The sequence below is a fragment of the Aulonocara sp. 'chitande type north' Nkhata Bay genome, linkage group LG3 (assembly GCF_057382095.1).
Source record: "Aulonocara sp. 'chitande type north' Nkhata Bay isolate Kocher_YH1m ecotype deep benthic linkage group LG3, A_spYH_male_GT1.1, whole genome shotgun sequence".
In the NCBI taxonomy this organism is placed as follows: Eukaryota; Metazoa; Chordata; class Actinopteri; order Cichliformes; family Cichlidae; genus Aulonocara; species Aulonocara sp. 'chitande type north' Nkhata Bay.
This window is the reverse complement of record NC_141346.1, coordinates 37,428,719-37,447,959: the sequence shown is the minus strand read 5'-3', so window position 1 is coordinate 37,447,959 and position 19,241 is coordinate 37,428,719. Positions and strand designations below refer to the sequence as shown.

At 43.5% G+C, this 19,241-nt stretch overlaps 2 protein-coding genes across 4 annotated transcripts; one reads left to right on the top strand and one right to left on the bottom strand.

Annotated features, from left to right (window-relative positions):
* ino80b (INO80 complex subunit B) lies at positions 1-8,589 on the bottom strand. 2 transcript variants are annotated; one of them, XM_086279392.1, is made up of 5 exons: positions 8,415-8,589; positions 2,113-2,293; positions 1,875-2,026; positions 1,039-1,211; positions 1-879 (listed from the first exon to the last, which is right to left on the bottom strand). In XM_086279392.1, the coding sequence occupies exons 1-5, from the start codon at positions 8,470-8,472 to the stop codon at positions 415-417; spliced, it is 1,029 nt and encodes a 342-aa protein (XP_086135518.1). In that variant the 5' UTR covers positions 8,473-8,589; the 3' UTR covers positions 1-414. The 2 variants fall into 2 exon arrangements, with proteins under 2 accessions (XP_086135518.1, XP_086135525.1); XM_086279399.1 differs by lacking the exon at positions 8,415-8,589 and adding an exon at positions 4,105-4,415.
* Positions 4,496-18,328, top strand: aadat (aminoadipate aminotransferase). Of its 2 annotated transcripts, none has more exons than XM_086279378.1 (14): positions 4,496-4,793; positions 5,197-5,268; positions 10,475-10,643; positions 10,834-10,966; positions 11,170-11,244; positions 11,327-11,536; positions 11,730-11,795; positions 11,911-11,993; positions 13,457-13,553; positions 14,219-14,280; positions 14,384-14,448; positions 16,076-16,182; positions 17,165-17,266; positions 17,347-18,328. In XM_086279378.1, the coding sequence occupies exons 2-14, from the start codon at positions 5,202-5,204 to the stop codon at positions 17,386-17,388; spliced, it is 1,278 nt and encodes a 425-aa protein (XP_086135504.1). In that variant the 5' UTR covers positions 4,496-4,793; positions 5,197-5,201; the 3' UTR covers positions 17,389-18,328. The 2 variants fall into 2 exon arrangements, with proteins under 2 accessions (XP_086135504.1, XP_086135496.1); XM_086279370.1 differs by having other exon boundaries at positions 4,501-4,639.
* Positions 18,329-19,241: the final 913 nt, after the last annotated feature.

Below are 19,241 nucleotides of genomic sequence, written 5' to 3'. Positions count from 1 at the left end.
GAAAATTATTATTATTTTATTGCTTCCAGACCAATTTGTTTTTTCACATTATTAACAACGAAAAGTGGAAACAGCTACTCTCAAAACTCAGAAACCAAAAAGATGCACTTTATCTGCACCAACAATGACGATGTTCTACAAATCATAATTACTGAATATTCGATTTGTACACAGATTGATCTTTTTAAAATATATATATATTGTACATAATTGGACGAGCAGCTCCACAGAGAATCATTATCATGACACATGAAAAAAGCATGTTGATATACAGTCTCCTCACACAGGTCAGGAAAGTCCAAAATCACCTTCCTACCACTACACAGTCACCAGTGTCCTGTTAACGTAAATACACGAGCATGAATACTCGCCATCGTCACATCCCAGGGTGGCATAAACTCAACTGTCTGGGGTTCACGCTGCGCTCTGCACGAGCATGAGGTTCCTCTTGTAGCACTCGAGGCTGCAGAGAGCAACTCCGGTCTTTGAGCACGAGTACTTCTTGAGGTTTGTGCACCCGCTCACTCCACAGTTCAATGGGGCTGGAGGAGGAGGGCAGGGAGGTGCCGGGGTAGGAGCGGGGACCCCTGCTGGGAAGGAGACGGCCATTCCCTGGACAGAATCGCTGTACCGAACCATGGGGCACTGGCTCTGCTTGGACTTCTTCTCCTTCATGCTTTTGATCTTGGCCTTGCTGGTTTTCGTCAGTCTCTCTATCGTCTGGTTCTTGTTCTCCTCTGCCTTCTTGGCGGCCTGCAGGCGTCTCTTTCGGGCACGCTCCTCCCGCTTCTGCATCATCTCAGCGGTCATCTCTTTCTCCTTGTAGCCCATGGGGAGCTCCAGGAGAGGCTGACTCTGCTGCTTGTGTAGCAGAGCTTTCTGAGGGGGAGAGACAAGGAAAGAAAAACATGTTTTAAGCTACTTTTAAAAAAAAAAGAAAAAAAGTTTTACCCCTGATTTCAAATGCTGGAAGACCTTTCATATTAAAGTCAGGCACAGGTGAAAATGTTCTCCACAACACTGACAGCTGCTTCTTACCTGTCTGGCAGTGAGCAGAGACTCATCGATCTCCTTCTTCAGCTCTCCGTTGTCATCGAGCTCTCCTTTCTCCAGAGCGTCCAGCCACCGCTCCTCCTCGTCCACGGGCCCGCCCAGCATGGAATCTGAGTCCATATCCGGCAGAGGGGATGTGGCCAGGTTGCTGTCTTCATCTGGTACAAAACAATCAAGATACAGACAGTCTTTGTTGCAAGGCTAAAATAAAATCAAGATCAAGCTCTGTTGTGCTATTCTGTACCATCAGCAGATTCTCAGACATCACTGTTTGTTTCAGCTCTGAAGTTGGAGTCATGTAGGGATGCAGGCAGATTCTACTTATTAATGTGTGGAGTATTTCTTTCAAACCACAGTTTATAAACTGGTTTGTAAATATCAGAGGATGTTGTCCAGGTGATAAAAAAAATATTCAGTTCATGACCAGATTAGACAAAAGCAGTAAGTATTTGGGAATAAGAAAATATCTGGCAACAAACAGCACAAATGTTTTAATCTTTGGCAAAGGAACCATTTCTAACATAAAAATAGTATGTCAAAGATGTGTGACAAACACATGCAGAAAAAACCAACAAAACTGCCAGAAAAAAACAAAAAAAACAAAACCTGGTTTTTTTTAAAGTATGCAACAAAGCTTTTACAAGAGCTTAGATCTCAGGAGGTTGGCAGAAACTTGAAACTAAACAGCAGGAACTAGTAATCATTTCTTTCAAATATGACTTCCTTCATGGTTTCATCCATGAAGTGTCAACAGTCCCGATCAAGCTGAGGTCATCCCTCCTCCTATATTAGAATTGAGTCCACTTGTTTTGCTAACTCACCGAGCCAGGCTCGATACTGCTCCAAAGGAACAGAGGGCTCGTCATCATCATCTTCATCGTCGTCATCATCGTCGTCATCAACGTTGTTGTCAATGATCATTAAAGGTGAGGGTGGACGAGCCACACCAGGATGGACGGTGAAAGTGGGAACACTGGAGAGCACAATGTCCTTTTAACTGACTGATCAAACTGATTCATGAACAGTTATCGATACTGAAATCTGGCTCAAACGTCTCACCTCTTGGTTCCCAGCGTCTGTCCTCCCAGTTTGATCTTCAGTCGGAGCTGCGGCGGAGGCCGAGGCACCACTACAGGCTCAGGCTCCGGCACCTCGGGGAAGCTGTGGTGCTTCTTCTTGTGCTTCTTGTGTTTTTTGTGTTTCCGCTTGTGAGCGCTGTGCAGGCTGGAGCCGCCTTCACCTGCAGAGGACGGGACAAAGCACAGATTAATACAAAGACCGTCAGTGAGTTAGTTGCTCATCCAGCTCATGGTACATCACAGTTCACAATTTAGAACTTTTAAATGGCTAATTGAGCACAGTTTAGGTTAAGATGATGAGACAATCACTGTGTGCAAGTTTGATTAAGTTCTGATCAAATCTGTAGGAGGAGAACTGTGGAAGAACAGACACCTCGCCACAGCGTAAGGGCAGTGGTCCATCAGCTCGATGAGCTAAAACACAAAATGATTTCTTTTCAAATAAAATGTTTACATCCACATCCATTCATCTTCTGCTTATCAAATTCAGATTCACAGAGCCAGACGGTTTTTCTAATTTGTTTTCTACAGAATTGAACCAGAAATCAAAGGTCAAGAATCAGAACTCCAAGTTGGTTTTAATATAAACAATCCACATCTTTGGATCTAGTTGTGTCATTTATATCCCCCTTTGAGTCAGGTAAACAAAGAAACTCATTAAAAGAGATAACTGTTTCCAAGTCTTTCAGCTTTCCATCACAACATATACCAACATGTATTTAACATAGGAATAATGTGACACAAGTAAAATAACCTGCATTGGAAACATCAACCTCATTAAAAAGCAAACAAACAAACAAATCCCTTTCTATTCTCGGGTTCTGATTATTTTTCTTGTTTTATTTGTGTGTGTTCTTTTAAAAACCACGTAATTTTTTTAATTACTTACTTACATTAATTACATCACTTTGTTCAGTGATGGCTGCCTTTTAAAAGGTCTAATAAACAGACTGTTTGAACCCTATAACAATAAAATTACAAATGAATCAGCTCAGTGTAAAAACAATATGATTTCACCTTTTTTTTTTTTTTTAAATACATTCAGCAAAAAAGTATTTCATTCTAGTTTGCCATTTTTAATAGAGTGGCCGCTCCTACAGAGGTCACTGAAGCAGATAATCTGCCTATATGTATTCCTATCATCCTCCTCTGTCACACCATGTCCATCACTACATCCATGAACCTGCTTTGTGGTCTTCCCCTCCTGCCTGGAAGCTCCATCTCTCCTTTGTCCAGTATATCCACTACGCCTCTTCTGTACATAGCCACACCATCTCGGCTTTGCCTCTCTCCCTTTCTGTGTGGCCTGAGTTGTCCCTCTGTTACATTCATTTCTATTCTTGTCTATTCTGGTCACTCCCACTGAAAATCTTAACATCTCCAGCTCAACCACCTGTCTTTGTCAGTGCCACCGTCTCCAAATCACACAACATTTGTTGTGTGTAGTTTATGTGTTGTTGGGCTCACAACTGACCCACAGTCTGAATGCTGGCAGATTAAAAAAAAAAAAAAAAAAAAAAAAACACAACAACAACAACAACAACGAAAAGACCTTTTCTACTGCTGTAAGAAACTCTTTAAATCTACAAAGTAAACTGTGAAGGGACATGTTTTGTCCCAACTTGGAGGAGGTTTCTCCTATAAACATTTGTTTAAGATGCATTTCAAAATATCAGCCAAACTTCCTGTTTGTTATCCCCCCCAAACTATCAACACACACAGCCTCCATTTACTGCTAAAAACGGAGGCCAGCCACTACAAAAGGCCCACGTTAAGCTTTATATGAGGATGGGGTATTCCAAGAGATCACCCCTGGTTTAGATGCGCTTATGTTTTGTTTTGTTTTATGGATATGTTTAATCAGCTTTTTGCAGGCTGTGGTTTTAAGCAGACAAACTGGAGACTTTAAGCACAAGGAAAGAATATACGAAAACGTGCGACTGCAACAGTACAAGCTTTCTCAAATACTCACCGAGAAATCTGGGGTGAATCATGTCTTTCCTTTTTCCCATTGAAACGACGAAACAAAAGCAGCTTACATAGCAGCAGAAACCTCACGGTAAACAAACATTAAAGCTTAAACACTGAGCGGCCTCATTCAGCCTCCTCTGCTAGCATCAAACAACTGCTAATATAGTCAAAAGGCTCAAAATAATGATAAAAAAAACCAATTACCAATAAACTTTGGAGAAGAAACGCTACACAAAACATTAACTAACTCATTTTAGATATTAACTAAGCGAGATTACGCTACATTTTCTCACTCCATGTTGAACAACACGGAAGTTCCGCTTCTTCGTCGTTTTCCTGCTGTTTCCGCTTTCCCGCGCTTCACTGCACCCTAGCGGGGACCAGAGGAATAAACATCACAACGTTGCTGCACAACGTCTCGTTCAGGCTTCGCATCTGTGAAATGTCGAGCAGCCGATATTTTCTTTAACGTGAAATAATTTCTAACGCTTCGTGACACAGACTCGTACAACAGAAAATGCAGACATTTCTGCCCGGTAAGCAGGCAGGCGTTAATATTTTTCTTTGTAGTACATCTTGGGTAATGTAGTTCAAGAAGCGGTCACCGGCGCTAACCACCACAGAAAGTCGCCACGCATCTAGAAATACACTGACCAGAAGCCCCCGCGTCGATTCTGCCACACGCGCAAGGTCAGTTACACTGCAGAGTGTGGTAGAGCAAATGTCATAACTACAGTTAAAATAATTGTTTACACCTATGATATGTTTAGTCCTGTGTTCACTGTAGCCTCCCATAGTGTGTGTCCGTGTTAGCTCACCTTATAGCTGTTTCGGGTTTATATCTATATATGTATATATAGATATATGTATATATATATAGATATGAATCTGTTTTTACGTTACATACCAAAAAAAGGTAACACATTTCTACCATAGCCGCTGGCTCAGTTAAGAGCTACAGTTACAAATTAACTTACAGAAACAGCGTAAATGCTTCACTGAAAGCCTGTGGAAGGAGGTGTAAGCTTAATGGGCAGATAACCCCGCTGTGTGAGGGGAGGCAGCTGATATTTTTCACCTTGTAATTTGACAGGAAACATGAATTACGCTCGGTTTCTGACAGCTGTCAGTGCAGCGAGAAAGCCTTCCCCCATCAGGATGCTGAGTGAGTACTTTTCATATATTAATACACTTGTGTCCGGTTGTACAGCGAGACTAATGCACCCATTACAATAGCCAGTTTGACACAAAATGGTAAAAACGGGTGTTCCTAATCACCTTAAGGCTCTGTAGCTAATGTGGAATAGAGCCTATGATGTCACTGGTAGCACCCGTGTTTGGTGTTTACCTCTCTTTCGTGTGAGTTATGTCTGTGTGAGAATGCAAAAAAACAGCAAGTCTTCTGAGTTTTTTTCAGTTTTTCCTTGTCTGCTGTGGTTTTTATTTAACTACAACAAAAATGACCAATTAAACCGGTGATCTTTCTAACCGCAAGGTTCATATTTTCCATGCCATCTCTATTTACTCCACCGGAAACAGATGAAATAAACAGAACACATTAAAACACGAGTTTTATTTAGTTTATATGGTTAAAAAAAACGTCAGAGGCGTATAAATGACGACACTGGACGCAGCGTGTTCGGGTGATGTTTTCCAACTTTACTCGTAACCCGGAAGCTCCCCCCACACACGGCCTTATGGGAACAGTAGTCTACTGCTACACCTCCTCCTTTTAGCTAAAGACATACTTCATAACGTCTCAAACGGCTCACTAGAACAGAAATGGGGAACATCATGAAACGTGAAAATTATACACATCCCTCATTTGTTCACTTACATTTAAACAAAACACATTATTGTAAACATCTCTGACAGCTTAGCTTTGAATAAGGCATGAATGGATAACTTTTTCCACAAGTCTTTAATGGTACGAACAGCGCGTTCTGCCTCCCCATTGGCTTGGGAGTACCTAGGGCTGCTCGTTTCATGTGTGAACTGGTACTCTTTGGCAAAGTGCTTGAACTGTTCTGATGAAAATTGCGGCCCGTTATCCGATACCACAGTCTCGGCAACACCATGTCTTGCAAAGGCTTCTTTTACAGCATTAATAGTGACCTCTGCAGTTGTGTGTCTCAGTTCAGCTATCTCAATGTACCTTGAGAAAAAATGAATAATCAGCAGGAAGTGTTTCTTTGACCACTCGAACAGATCCATGCCGACTTTTTGCCATGGGCGGTCGGGAACAGGAGTTGCCAGCATTGGTTCACGGCACTGTAACCTATGTTTTTGACATGTTTCGCACCTGTCTACCATTTGACGTATTTGGGTTGAGATTCCCGGCCACCACACAGACTCTTTTGCTCTGGCCCTGCATTTTGAAACGCCCTGGTGGCCTTCATGCAAACGTGACAAAACCTCCGCTCTCATTTGAGGTGGTATCACAAGTCTCTCCCCTTTCATGAGAAGACCATGGACTAGATTGAAGTCCATTCTGTATTCCCAGCACCCCTTTAACTCTGGATCTAGTTTACCTTTTTCTGGCCAGCCTGTCCCACATTGATACACCACCTTTCTACACAGGTCATCCATTTCCTGCGCCAACTTAATCTCCTCCAACCTTTTATCTGTTGCTGGGAGATGGGAAACTACACCGTCCACGAAAACCTCCACCTCTTTTTCCAGCTGAAGATCCCCAGCAGAAGGAGGCCCTGCCAGCGGTGCTCGTGAGAGAGCATCAGCAGTGACAAGGTTTTTCCCTGGAACATGGACAATGGTGAAAGTAAAGCGCAGCAGCCTGAGGCGGAATCTCAGGATGCGTGGAGGCAGGTCGTCCAGGCCTCTTGTGCTCAGAAGAGGGACCAGGGGTTTGTGATCTGTGATTAGAGTGAACTGTAGGCCCATGAGGTAAGATGACAGTCGTTCACACACCCACGTTACAGCGAGCGCCTCCTTTTCTATCTGCGCGTAGCGTTTCTCTGTGTCTGTGAGACCTCTTGAGATATATGTGACCGGTCGCCAGGAGTTGTCAGACTGTTTCTGAGTGAGAACAGCCCCGACACCGTATGCCGAAGCATCTGCAGCGACTCGTGTATCTGCTGAGTTGGAGTACTGAGCGAGCACTTCTGGAGAGCTTAATATCCCTTTTAGTCTCCTAAATGCTTTTTCCTGTGGCTCCGCCCATATCCACTCGTTTCTGTCTTTTAGCAGTTCCTTTAATGGTGTGGTGATTGTGGCTAGTTGTGGCATAAACTTGGCAAGATAGTTGGCCATGCCCATGAGACGGCGCACATCTCCCACGCTCTGAGGCTGCGGCAGCTGCTGGATTGCTGTTATCTTGTTGGGATCAGCCTCAATGCCTTTTGCTGACACTTTGTGTCCCACAAAGATTATTAGACTTTTAGCAAACTCACACTTCTCATTCAGAGTGAGACCCTCCTTCTGAAACATTTGGCGCACACAGTGCAACCTCTGGTCGTGCGCCTGCCTGTCTCTGCCATATACAAGCACATCATCGGCGTGACAAATCACCCCTTCAAAATCTTCCAGCATCTGTGACATTCGCCTTTGGAAATGTTCCGGCGCCGATGCAATGCCAAAAGGAAGGCGGTTGAACTGAAACCTTCCAAAAGGCGTGATGAAGGTAGTGAGTGGCCTTGACTCTGGCGTGAGCGGAATTTGCCAGAATCCAGACCGGGCGTCGAGCTTTGTGAACACTTTAGCATCTTTCATCATCGCTAGTGTTTGATCTACTGCTGCTTGCTCTATCTCAATGTGATAAGGCTCCCTCAGCACGCCTAAACCTTTAAAAACGTCTGGGTATGCTGCCCTGAAATCTGTCACCAATTCCGTTACTGTGCTTACTCTGTACACAAGACCCAGAGCCTCACACGCTGGCCTGCTTAGCAGTGGCTGTACTAGACCTGACACAAGGTAGACGTCTTGAGAAACATTGCGCCCTTTCACTGCTAGCTGTGCCTCGAAGCAGCCTTTAACATTGAGTGGGTTACTGCCCGGCCCTAGTAACTTCTTTCTGGGTCTCTGCAGCTTACCATCCCTGTCTGGACTGTACAAACCCTCTGGAATAGATGTAACATCCGCCCCTGTGTCAAGTTTAAAATATACATTTTCCTCATTTAACTTGACCTTTTACACCCAGGGCTGTGACCTCCCAGTCTCTACTTCACCCAAGAACACACAATCCTCGCTGTCTGTATCTTTCGGATTTTCTGTCACTTCGCGTAGCGCTGTAGCTTCACTACTGCGACAGACCGCAGCAAAGTGCCCTTTTTTCTGACATTTTCGACACTGTACCTCTTTGGCTGGACATTCTTTCCATGAGTGTTTGTTCTTGCGACCACAGCGGCCACATTCCTTTCCGCTTTGCTTGATTGGCTTTTGTTCTTTCTTTTGCCACGTCTGCGTTTTCCCGCGTGTTGTATTTGTCCGTATTGTGTCCATGTTCAGTGTTTTCTCCACTGCCGCGCTGCTGTGAAGTATTGATTGTTGTTTCTTTACCGTTTCGCTCTGCCTAACTTTCTCAGTGGCTTTAGCAAGAGTCAACTCTGAGTCCATTTGCAGCAGCTCCGACAGTCTTTTGTCTTTTATGTCAACTACAATTCTGTCCCTTATGACTTCGTCTTTGAGTGCTCCAAATGCACAATTTTCTGCAAGTTTGTGCACAGCAGTGATGAACGACTCTGTACTTTCCCCTTCCTGTTGCCGTCTGGAGTTAAACTGTGCTCTTTCAAAAATTACGTTGTGTTTTCCTACGTAATGTTTGTCAAATGCCTCTTTGACAGTTGCATATTTCTTTTTATCTGCATCGCACAGTGGTAAAACTGCCGAAACATCATCAGCAGCGTCTCCCATAGCGTACAGGAGTGCATTAACTTGATACTCGTCTGATTTGTTATCAAGAGCAGTTGCAATGCGAAATCTTTCGAACCTTCTGATCCACTTTGGCCATTCGGCAGGATGAGAAAAGTCAAATGTTTCTGGGTACCGTGGTCGCCATCGTGACGTGTGGATCCCTGGCTTCCTCGCGTTCAGAATCCAAGCTTTCCGGTGCGTCTCCTCCCTCCGACATGTGAGGCTCGTGCTCGACCGCGCGCGCGCACGCGCCCTGTTGCTAGCGCCGGTCACAGCCTCGGCCGCGCTTCACCTGCATGCCGGTCTTGTTCGGGTTACCGATGCGAAAACTTCTCTCGCAGTTAACTGCACCGTACTGTACTCGAAAAAGAAGAAGAAGAAAAAAACAGTGGAGACCGCCGTTCGCACTTCTGACACCACGTATAAATGATGACACTGGACGCAGCGTGTTCGGGTGATGTTTTCCAACTTTACTCGAAGCTCCCCCCACACACAGCCTTATGGGAACAGTAGTCTACCGCTACAAGAGGCACATCCCAAATCTGCCCTGTTTCATTGCACATAACAGATTAGGTGAAAAGACCAGCTGAAATAATAGAACAGAAGAAAAAGCAAGCAGATGACAATTTCAGTTTTTTAACTTTTTCTGTTATATACAAATATTTCTGTTACAACTAAACATTTGTAAGTCTGGGTGGTGATGAGACTATAAGCTGGGACCTTTCTGTGTGCAGTTTGTATGTTCTCTCTCTTCCTGTGTGGGCACAATCAGAATTAAGCATGCATTTTAGACCAACTGGTGACTCTAAATTGATGGGGTGCAAAATGAGAAACTGTGATACTGCATCTGGAAGTCAGGAGTGGCAAAGATGTATGTGAGGTGGTGCAGGAAATGCATGAGGAGAGTGAGACAGTGATGGGGTGTGCAGTTGGAGTAACGGGTAAGTTCAAGATGGTGGTGGGATTACATCAGGGATTCACTCTGAGCCCCTTCTTGTTTGCAGTGGTGATGAACAGGCTGACAGATGAGGTCAGGCAGGAATCTGTGTGGGCTATGATGTTTGCAGATGACACTGATCTGTAGTGAGAGTGTGGAGCAGGTTGATAGAGAGCCTGCAGAGGTGGAGATATGCACTGAAGAAAAGAGAAATTAAGGTCAGGAGAAACAAGGCAGAACACATGTGTGTAAATGAGAGGGACACCAGTATAACAGCAAAGAGCAGAAGTAGTGATCGTGGATGAGTTTAAACACCTGGAGTCATCCATGCAAAGCAACAGAAAGCACACGAGAAGTAAAGAGGAGAGTGCAGGCAGGGTGGAGTGGGTGGAGACGAATATCAGTGGTGGATTGTGACAGAAAGATAGCAGCAAGAGTAAAAGGGAAGGTTTACAAGATGGTAGTGATGCTGTGATGTATGGTTTGGTGAGACAGTGGAACTGAATAAAAGACAGGACGCTGAGCTGAAGGTTTCATCATCTTCTCTCTGTGATCCCACATGAAGCTGAGCTGCAGCAGCGGTCACCTCCATCGCTGATTTCTTTGGCCGGAGGAGCTCCTAACTCCAACACCTTCCCCTTCCAGTCAGCTTCCATCACGGTGAAGAACGGGCAGACAGTCACCTTCGATGAGGTGGCGATGAAGAGAGCTCTGCAGTACTCCGCCTCTAATGGGTGAGAAATCCAGATGACAGAATCGGTCACTGCTTTGTGACAATTTTCAGAACAGCATTTCAGTTTGGATTAGAGGATTAAGACAGACACTCGTGCAGACATGTGCAGTATTTGTGTGAAAATAAAACAGATTACTATTTTATGAAAATAGATTTGTCTTGGAAACACCTGATTTCTCTTCAATGCGTAGAATACCTGAGCTGCTGACGTGGATGAAAAACCTGCAGAAGAACCTCCACAACCCGCCGACTGCTAGCTACAGCCCTGAGAGCGGGCAGATGGAGATGTGTGTGACGACGGGGAGCCAGGAGGGGCTCTGCAAGGTACTGACACCATCACCTGTAGATTTACCTGTCCATCTGACATCAGCTGAACAGCTTAGACCCACTGAAACCCTTAAGCTATAGCTTTAAAGTAAGAATCTCTATATTTTAATATAGTTTTATTTATTATAGCAGTTTTTCATGTCAAGGAAAACATTCACAGCCTGTGTCTTAGCCTCGTATGTTTGCTGGTTTTGGTGCAGGTGTTTGAGATGTTGGTCAACCCCGGAGACAATGTTCTTCTGGATGCGCCCACGTATTCGGGCACGCTCGCAGCAGTAAGAGCATTTTTCTTCTGCACAACACAAACATTGTGACACGAAGCACTGCGACCACCTTACGCTCTCATTTCCTGTGCAGCTCCATCCTCTCGGCTGCAACTTGGTAAACGTTCCCAGCGATCAGCATGGCATGATACCTGCAGCTCTGAAGGAAGTCCTGTCCCGGTGGGATCCGTCAGAGATCCACAAGCCCGGAAGCACCGCTCCCAAAATCCTCTACACTATCCCTAATGGAGGAAACCCCACCGGGGCCTCCATGACAGCAGAGAGGAAGAAGGAAGTGTATGAGGTAAGTCGTCGCCAAAGTCATACTCAGTGAGATAAATACATGCACACGCTGCAGATTTTGACTCTCTTGAGTCACGGTCGTACAAAGCAAACCAGTGAAGCGTGCACTCTGCTAATTACAGCTTGTTGTAAAGCTGCTTTCCCTGCAGATTCACTCTGACGTTTTTTATTTAAACCTCTCTTCTCTTTAATAGCTGGCCAGGCAGTACGACATGCTCATCATCGAGGATGACCCCTACTATTTCCTACAGTTTGAAAAGGTGCAAAGACAAGAGATTTTTTCTTTAAATGACAAACGGCAGCCTGTTAATCTGACCTTCATTAATAATGAATAAAGGTCACAGTTAGTTCATGTCATGTTTACTTGTGTGGCAGCCGTGGGCTCCCACGTTTCTCTCCATGGATGTTGATGGGAGGATCATCAGGACCGACTCCTTCTCCAAAATTCTGTCTTCAGGGTGAGTTTCTCAACCTTTGTGACCGTTTAGGTGGGTGGATTTGTTTTACTCCCAGTACATGTGGAACTGATGTTCCCATTTCTTGATTTGCCCTAGCGACTATGAACCTGACACATAAATTTCTTTTACGTTTGTTGGAATGAAAACGTCAGGATCCTTCAGGAACACATATATTTGGGTCCAACCCTCAAGTAAACAAACTATTTTAGCGACTAAAATGACAGAATAGGGTGATGTATGACCTGTAATATGTTCTGCAGGAATAGTTTGTTTAAATGGCTGAATATGTGTTTATCACAACTGTAGCGTTCCCTTTTGTCTATGACAGACATGTTAAATAATGTTCTAATGTACTTATTTGTGGTTCTGGCATCACATTTTTTCATCAGATCTTTATGCCATATTTGGCTGCTTTTTTTTAAGAGACTGAAACACCACCTGCCTCTAAAGGCCACCAACTGTTCATGTACACAGAGATCAGTAACAGGGAGAAAGTATTTCAGGCAGCAAACGTTGTCCAAATATGCCTGAAAGCAACAAGTTTGTCCGTGGCCTGTGTCTGAGCTCCAGCTGCTCAGTTGTGAAACTGCACACACCTCAGGATACCTTGTAATCTTGTTCTGTTAGCTGCAGTTCACAGTAAAAAAAATTTGTATTTAATGGTAAAAGTGGAAAATCAGTACTATTAATGTTAAAATAACATGTTTCCAGTGTCATGTCACTGGACCCGTGAAAAGCTGTAGGAGTTATAGATTGGGGGGGGGGGGAAATGTCAGGAAACATTTTTATGAGTCAAAGTACCTCAAAGATCAGACACTGATGTAGCATACAGGTCTAGAAGGCAGCCCATGTGCTAAAGGGTCACTGCACGAATCCCTTTTGTGTCATCAGGCATAAAAATCTGCCAAATCAAACACAGAGCGCTACCTGCTGTGGTGAAGCCTTGCGACTAAGAGAGCAGCCAAAGGTAACGCATGGAATAACTTTTACACTTTAACCACAAATAAAAAACAACAAATGCAGTTTTTTAAACAATCGTAAGTATAGTAGTGAGGTGAATTGTAGGAAATTATAAAGATTACAGTAGTATAGTGTGTAGCTATTTCTAAAGGGGTTCAAGCAGGGTTTACTGACTTATGTTGTCGACACATTCAGCGGCTTCCAGCCAAGTGACATAGTACAGACACTCGTTTATCAAGCAACATCCTCATGGACACAAAATGTAAATATGGCACCCCAGCCTTTATCTGCACAGTAATGTGTGTTTCCAGCATTGCTTATCCAGGCTCCAGTTCCTCAGTTTCAGTGAAGTCACATTGCGAAACACAGTCTGTTAAAACAGGATCCGGTCACAGAGAGTTTATGTCTTAGGTTTAAGAGTGAAGTTAATATTTGACTCCAGGTTTTATGTACTGTGAGTGTTTCTGACTTGAATTATTCAGCTGGTTGTGTTGTTGCTTCAGACTGAGGATAGGTTTCGTGACCGGCCCCAAACCGCTTGTAGACCGGGTGGTGCTGCACATCCAGGCTTCGACGATGCACACAAGCACCTTCACACAGGTGAGAAATCTCCCACTTAACACCACCCAGAATCTCATCGTATTCACCCTGAATGGACTAAAAGAAATCTTTCAGCGTGAAGTGCTGTTGATAGTGACAGTATGCCATCACATAAAGCAGCAGTAAACACAGAGCAGGGCAGCACAGTTGCGCAGTGTGCTAGCAATGAAGCATATTTGTGAGCAGAGTCATTACTGACTTTTATACTCTGCCAGATTAAGTTCCCACCCACCAGGCACGCCTGATTTGCACAGACATAAACTCAAACCAGGCGAGGATGAGTGGTGTGCTGCTGTCACGCTACATTTAAAGCTGAAAAAGAATTTATCGCGTGTCTGAACTAGCAGAAGCAGCAGAGCAGATTTTACTCAGAAAGAAGGAGGAGAGGATTAATGAGGACCTCCAAAAGATCTGCCTCCAACCTCTTATTTAATCCTCACCTCTGCATATTCATCTAATCTAAACCAGAAATGTTATTAATGCATGAAAGATTTAAAATGCAAACAGCTCAGGCATAAAAACCCCATGTGAGAAGGAGGAAAGTGTGCCTCTTCAACTCATTAAACTATTAATATGCAGTTTTATTATCTGCTGTACAGTCATTTTACAGTCAAATGATTTGGAGTGATGCCAATATATAATCAGAGTGCCCTGCTTTCTTTCAGCTCATGGTGTCTCAGTTGTTGCACAGCTGGGGACAGGAGGGTTTCCTCCAGCACATAGACAAGTATGTCACTTCCTGTCTGACCAGTTTGACTTGTTAAAAACTGACTTGGATCCAGTTACGTTTCCAACAGGAAATCAAACAGTTCTTTTCTTTCCTCTTGCAGGGTGATTGAGTTTTACAGGAAACAGCGAGATGCCATGATCAGCTCTGCAGACAAATGGCTCAAAGGTTTGTGCACTCACTGATGAAGCCCAAAGTATCCACATGTAAACAAGCAGTGACCTGTTCACTTTACTTCATGTTTCCTTTAAGCTGGACTCATAGACTCTATATAACAGGTGATGTAGCCACAGTCAGATCAGCTTTGATGTGTGAACACTCCAGACTGACATGAGTGATTCTGATAGGCAAACAGTAACGGCTTTTAAACATGGCCAAGCCGTGAAGGGTACCATGTTTTATATTCTAGTTCACTTTAAATTGTTCCATGCTGTATTAGGTATGTCTATAAACTAGTGGTTGAACCATAAAGTCAGCTGGTAGGCATTTAATGAGGTCAAGTTACCAATAGGGTAATTTTCTCTTTGCATCCAGAGGTGTCGCCTCCTGCTGGAAGCAACAGTCATCCTTTATATACAGTCTGTGCTTGCAAACATAAATTTAGATCTTTGATGGAAGGCTCACACCCACTGAGGCTGAAGGTGAAATCTGTTGTCAGCATACTCCGTTTTAAGGTTCCTGTATAGTTTTCTGAAGAAGAGCAACACTATTAAGCAATGACCAAGATTATTTGAGTGTGCTGAGGCCCTTTCTGTGCCTGTGTGGGTCTTTCTGGGTATGTGAATGTGGGTGTGAATTGGTGGATGACTGAATGGAGTGTAAAGCGCTTTGGGGTCCATAGGGGCTAAGTAAAGCACGATACAAATACAGGCCATTTACCATTTTACTCCAGCTTCCTCCCACAATCCAAACACCAACTCGTTAGGTTAACCGGTATTTCTAAGTTTGTGTGTGTGTGTGTGTTTCAAATTATTAGGAAAATGTCTGGTTTACACTTGGTTTCTCAGGAAGGAAATGGATTAAACATATTTAATATTTATTATATCCCCATTAATGGAAAAAGGAAAACTTACCTCTGCATCCAGACAGCTCTGACCTTCATTCATAACGGGCGGGAGCCAAAAGGTCATGCTGTATAAATGGAAAAGTACTGTAGTGGGGCCACACTCATATAAAAGTGTTAGTTATTTACATTCATCATAAAGCTTATGATTACTTACAATTAGACTTTGGACAGGTTGCCAGTCTGTTACAGGGCTAACACAGAGAAACAGACAACCACTGACACTCAGAGGCAGTTTAATCACCAGTTAACCTAACCCCACTAACTGCATGTCTAACTATGGGATGAAGCCAGAGTACTCACAGAGAACACACACAAACATGCAAACTCCACAAAGGAAGGCCACGGCCGGCCTGTGGAGTCGAACTCTGGACCTTCTTGCTGTAAGGCAATAGTGCCGTCATCTAACAGCAGTCATTTTTGTAAAATTACTTACATTTGGCAGCAGATTCACTAACAAACCCAGAACTAAGGTGTAGTGAACTATCAGTGATTTTTGACACTTCCTCTCATCCTTCTTCATCTTCCTCAGTCACTTTTCTTGGACTTTCTGCCCAGCAGCCTTTTCAGGAACCAAAGGCACTGAATCTAAGTGAGATTTTGTGGCTCACTGCACCAGCAGCCGCTAAACCAGTGACTGTCTGCCCTACTTAAAGCACTGTATGACCAAAGAGGCATTGTGAATCACAGAAAAAAATGCTCAGGCACTTTTGTTTGTGTGTGTGCGTGCAGATGTAGCAGAGTGGCACACACCATCAGCAGGCATGTTCCTGTGGATGAAACTGAAGGGCATAGCTGATACCCAGCAGCTGATCATGGAGAAGGCGTTGGAGAAAGAGGTCAGTGTGAACAAACATGCAGGTGCTGTTCTCTTTTCAGGTTAAGACCTGCCTATTGAACAGCAGATACCCCAGAGGCACTTGTGTGCGTGTGTGTGCGTGAGAGGGAAAACACTTGCACAAAGGCTGCTTTACAAGCACCATCTCCTCACAAACACACACACTCACACACAGTGTGTTTGTAATTCCATGCTACTGAATTAGCTGTGTATGAACAAAAGTGGGTACAATCGGGATTTTCCAAGGCCTCTGCACAGCAGGCTCGTGTCCTGAGTCCTGAGCATTTAAAGCCTTCATACAGCAGATAATAACACCACTGTGTCATTGGGCAGAGGAGGAATAATGGACAGCTGAATCTAAAATGAGTCTTTCAGTGCTGTCATAAATGCCACGGCGAACAGTTTACAGCCTGTGAGATCAAAACAGATACCAGAATATTTATACCCAATCCAAACTGCTATATCAGAGTGAGAAAGCTGGTTATCAGAGACAGAGAAGACAGGATGTTGACCAAACATGGAGGATATCCTGGACGTTATTCCTAGTGTTCCTCTCACTTCACATGAATAATGCCACAAATAGTAATTTTTTTTAAAAAGTTACCAAACAGAGAAAAATACGACGGTGACACAACCTGGCATAAAGGGAAACATTTGGCCTCACAGTTTGTAACCAGTACCTGAAATCCTAACAAAAAGCCTGCAGTAACTAAAATATATCACAAAGTTGTCATTTTACTCAGTGAGCTGTTTGAAAGCTAATGTAAGCTTTTTTTTGGACTTTTCTGGACTTAGACGGACACGATTGTAATTTTTATCATTTAGAGTAAAATCTGGTGACCTGCCTGGCTTTATGTTAGCTCAAGACACAGTTTGGCTGGGGTGAATGTAGGAAAAGACAATATGTAATAAGTTTTATTCCCTATGTAAAAACTGGAGATGTGTAAGAACTGGTGATACATGTTTGTGTGTGTGTGTTACAGGTCCTGCTAGTTCCTGGAGGCGTGTTCATGATCAACAGTAGTGAGCCCTGCCCCTACGTCAGAGCGGCCTTTTCTCTCAGCACACCGGAGCAGATTGATGAGGTAAACAAATGGATAAACAACCAGATAAACACATACAATCTCTACAACTCAATCTAATCTTGTATTTCTTTCCCCACCAGGCTTTGAAAAGACTCTCTGCGCTCATCAAAGAGGCTTTGTGATGGTTTATTCGTCCTTGGCAGATGCAGGATTTTTTTAAATATGTGGTTGAAGGGCTTAGTTTAGATTTAATAGTGCGTTCTTATGACTGTCAAAATTATAGTGTTACAAGCCCAAAATCAGGACCTACACAGAAAAAACTATAGGTGTGCTGACTGGGTGAAGAAGGTATCTGATCATTTGAGTGATGCCCGCCTTCCTCAGCTCAGAGTTTGTTTAGCAGACCAAGAAATCGGTACAGCACACCCTAAACGCTTAATGAAGTTCTTCTAAATCTAGTTTTTCCAAATCTAACCATCACCCATCACAGAGACGTCATAATCTCTGGGATGAATTCATGTTAACAAACAGATCATTTTCCAGAAGAAAAATGATCCCTTTCTTAGCGAGCAGGAAGTCAGAGAGCTCCGTCTTAACAGTTCTTGATATAATTATTTTAAAGTAGACCAGAGGCCTCTGCGACAAAGCAAGATTTAGGTTTATCTGGGTAACTTCAAGGTTAGCCCTGAGTTTTGTGTACTATGAAAGTGGTTCACTTTCATGCTGAAACATTCAAGCAAGTAAGTAATACAAAGGGAAACGGAGAAGGACGAGGTGGAGGGAGGAACAGAAAACGAAACCCTGAAAACACTAAACATAAATAAACTAAAACTAGGAACTGAAACCACGTAGAAAAAGCAAGGACTCAACTCCAAGAAAGAAGAATACAGCAAGACCTGAAGCACCACATAGCTGAATCGAAACCTCAGCACAGCAGCAACCTCAAACTAAGAGGATCAGAATATCCAACACATTAAAAACCCTCTAAAGAAACTCTGACCCCTGGGACCCAAACCAGGGCAAACATGGCAGACACAGCCTCACTGCTGTATAATGAACAATGGCTACACAAACTCATTACTGCATGAGAACATGGTTTTATCTCATCTGTGAAATAAAGTAAGGACTTTTTACCTTTTGTATTTTGTTGTATTTTTTTTGGAGTCTGTTTGTAGTTTGCTGCTCAGGGATTGGTGCAGATGATAAAATCAGATCATATTGCAGGTGGCCTGATCTGATTTCACTTTACAAAGTAATTGGTGTGGTTCTTACATAGTGCTTTTCTACTCTGAGCACTCAAAGCGCTTTAGAAAACTTGCCTCATTCACACCAGTGCTTTTTTCTACGCTTGTTCTAGCTAACATTCACACACATCCATAGCAACTTGAGGATAGTATCTTGCCCAAGGATATTTGGTATGCAAAGTGGAGGGACCTGAGAGCTGGTCAGGTTCAGGTGGAGTCATGAACAATTCAGCACCGACTCGTCTTCCTCTTCATCCTTTTTTCTAAAGTCTGCTGGCTCTCACATAACAGCACCTGCTGACAACAGCAACAACAGGGTCTATCTGTTTGGTGGGAACTGTTTTCTTCTCCTTTGTACAGACTTTCTGCCCCCGCTGTGTTAATATGTAGCAGTCTGAAGTGTTTGTGTACTGCTCAAACATTCATCTGGAAAGGAGGACGGGGTCAGCGAGGTGGCTTAGATACAAGACTGTTAACACTTTACCCCTCTCACTGCAGTCGTGGATGAAGCGTTCAAATTTGAATGCAAAGATTTCTGTAAATACCAGGATGGGAATCTGAACAACAACTGAAGAGGAGCAACTGTGAAGAGGTCTCTCTTTGAATGTGTTTCAGTCAACAGTAACTTTAAAACCGAAGCAGTGCCCCAGATTTGTTTGGTAGAATGTGAAACATTAACACAGAAATGGATGAAAGCACCAAAATCCTCTCTAGAGCAGAAAAGTTGAAATTCTCTTAAAGTTACTGAATAAACTTTTGTTTTGTTTTTACTTTGAAACAATAAAAACAAC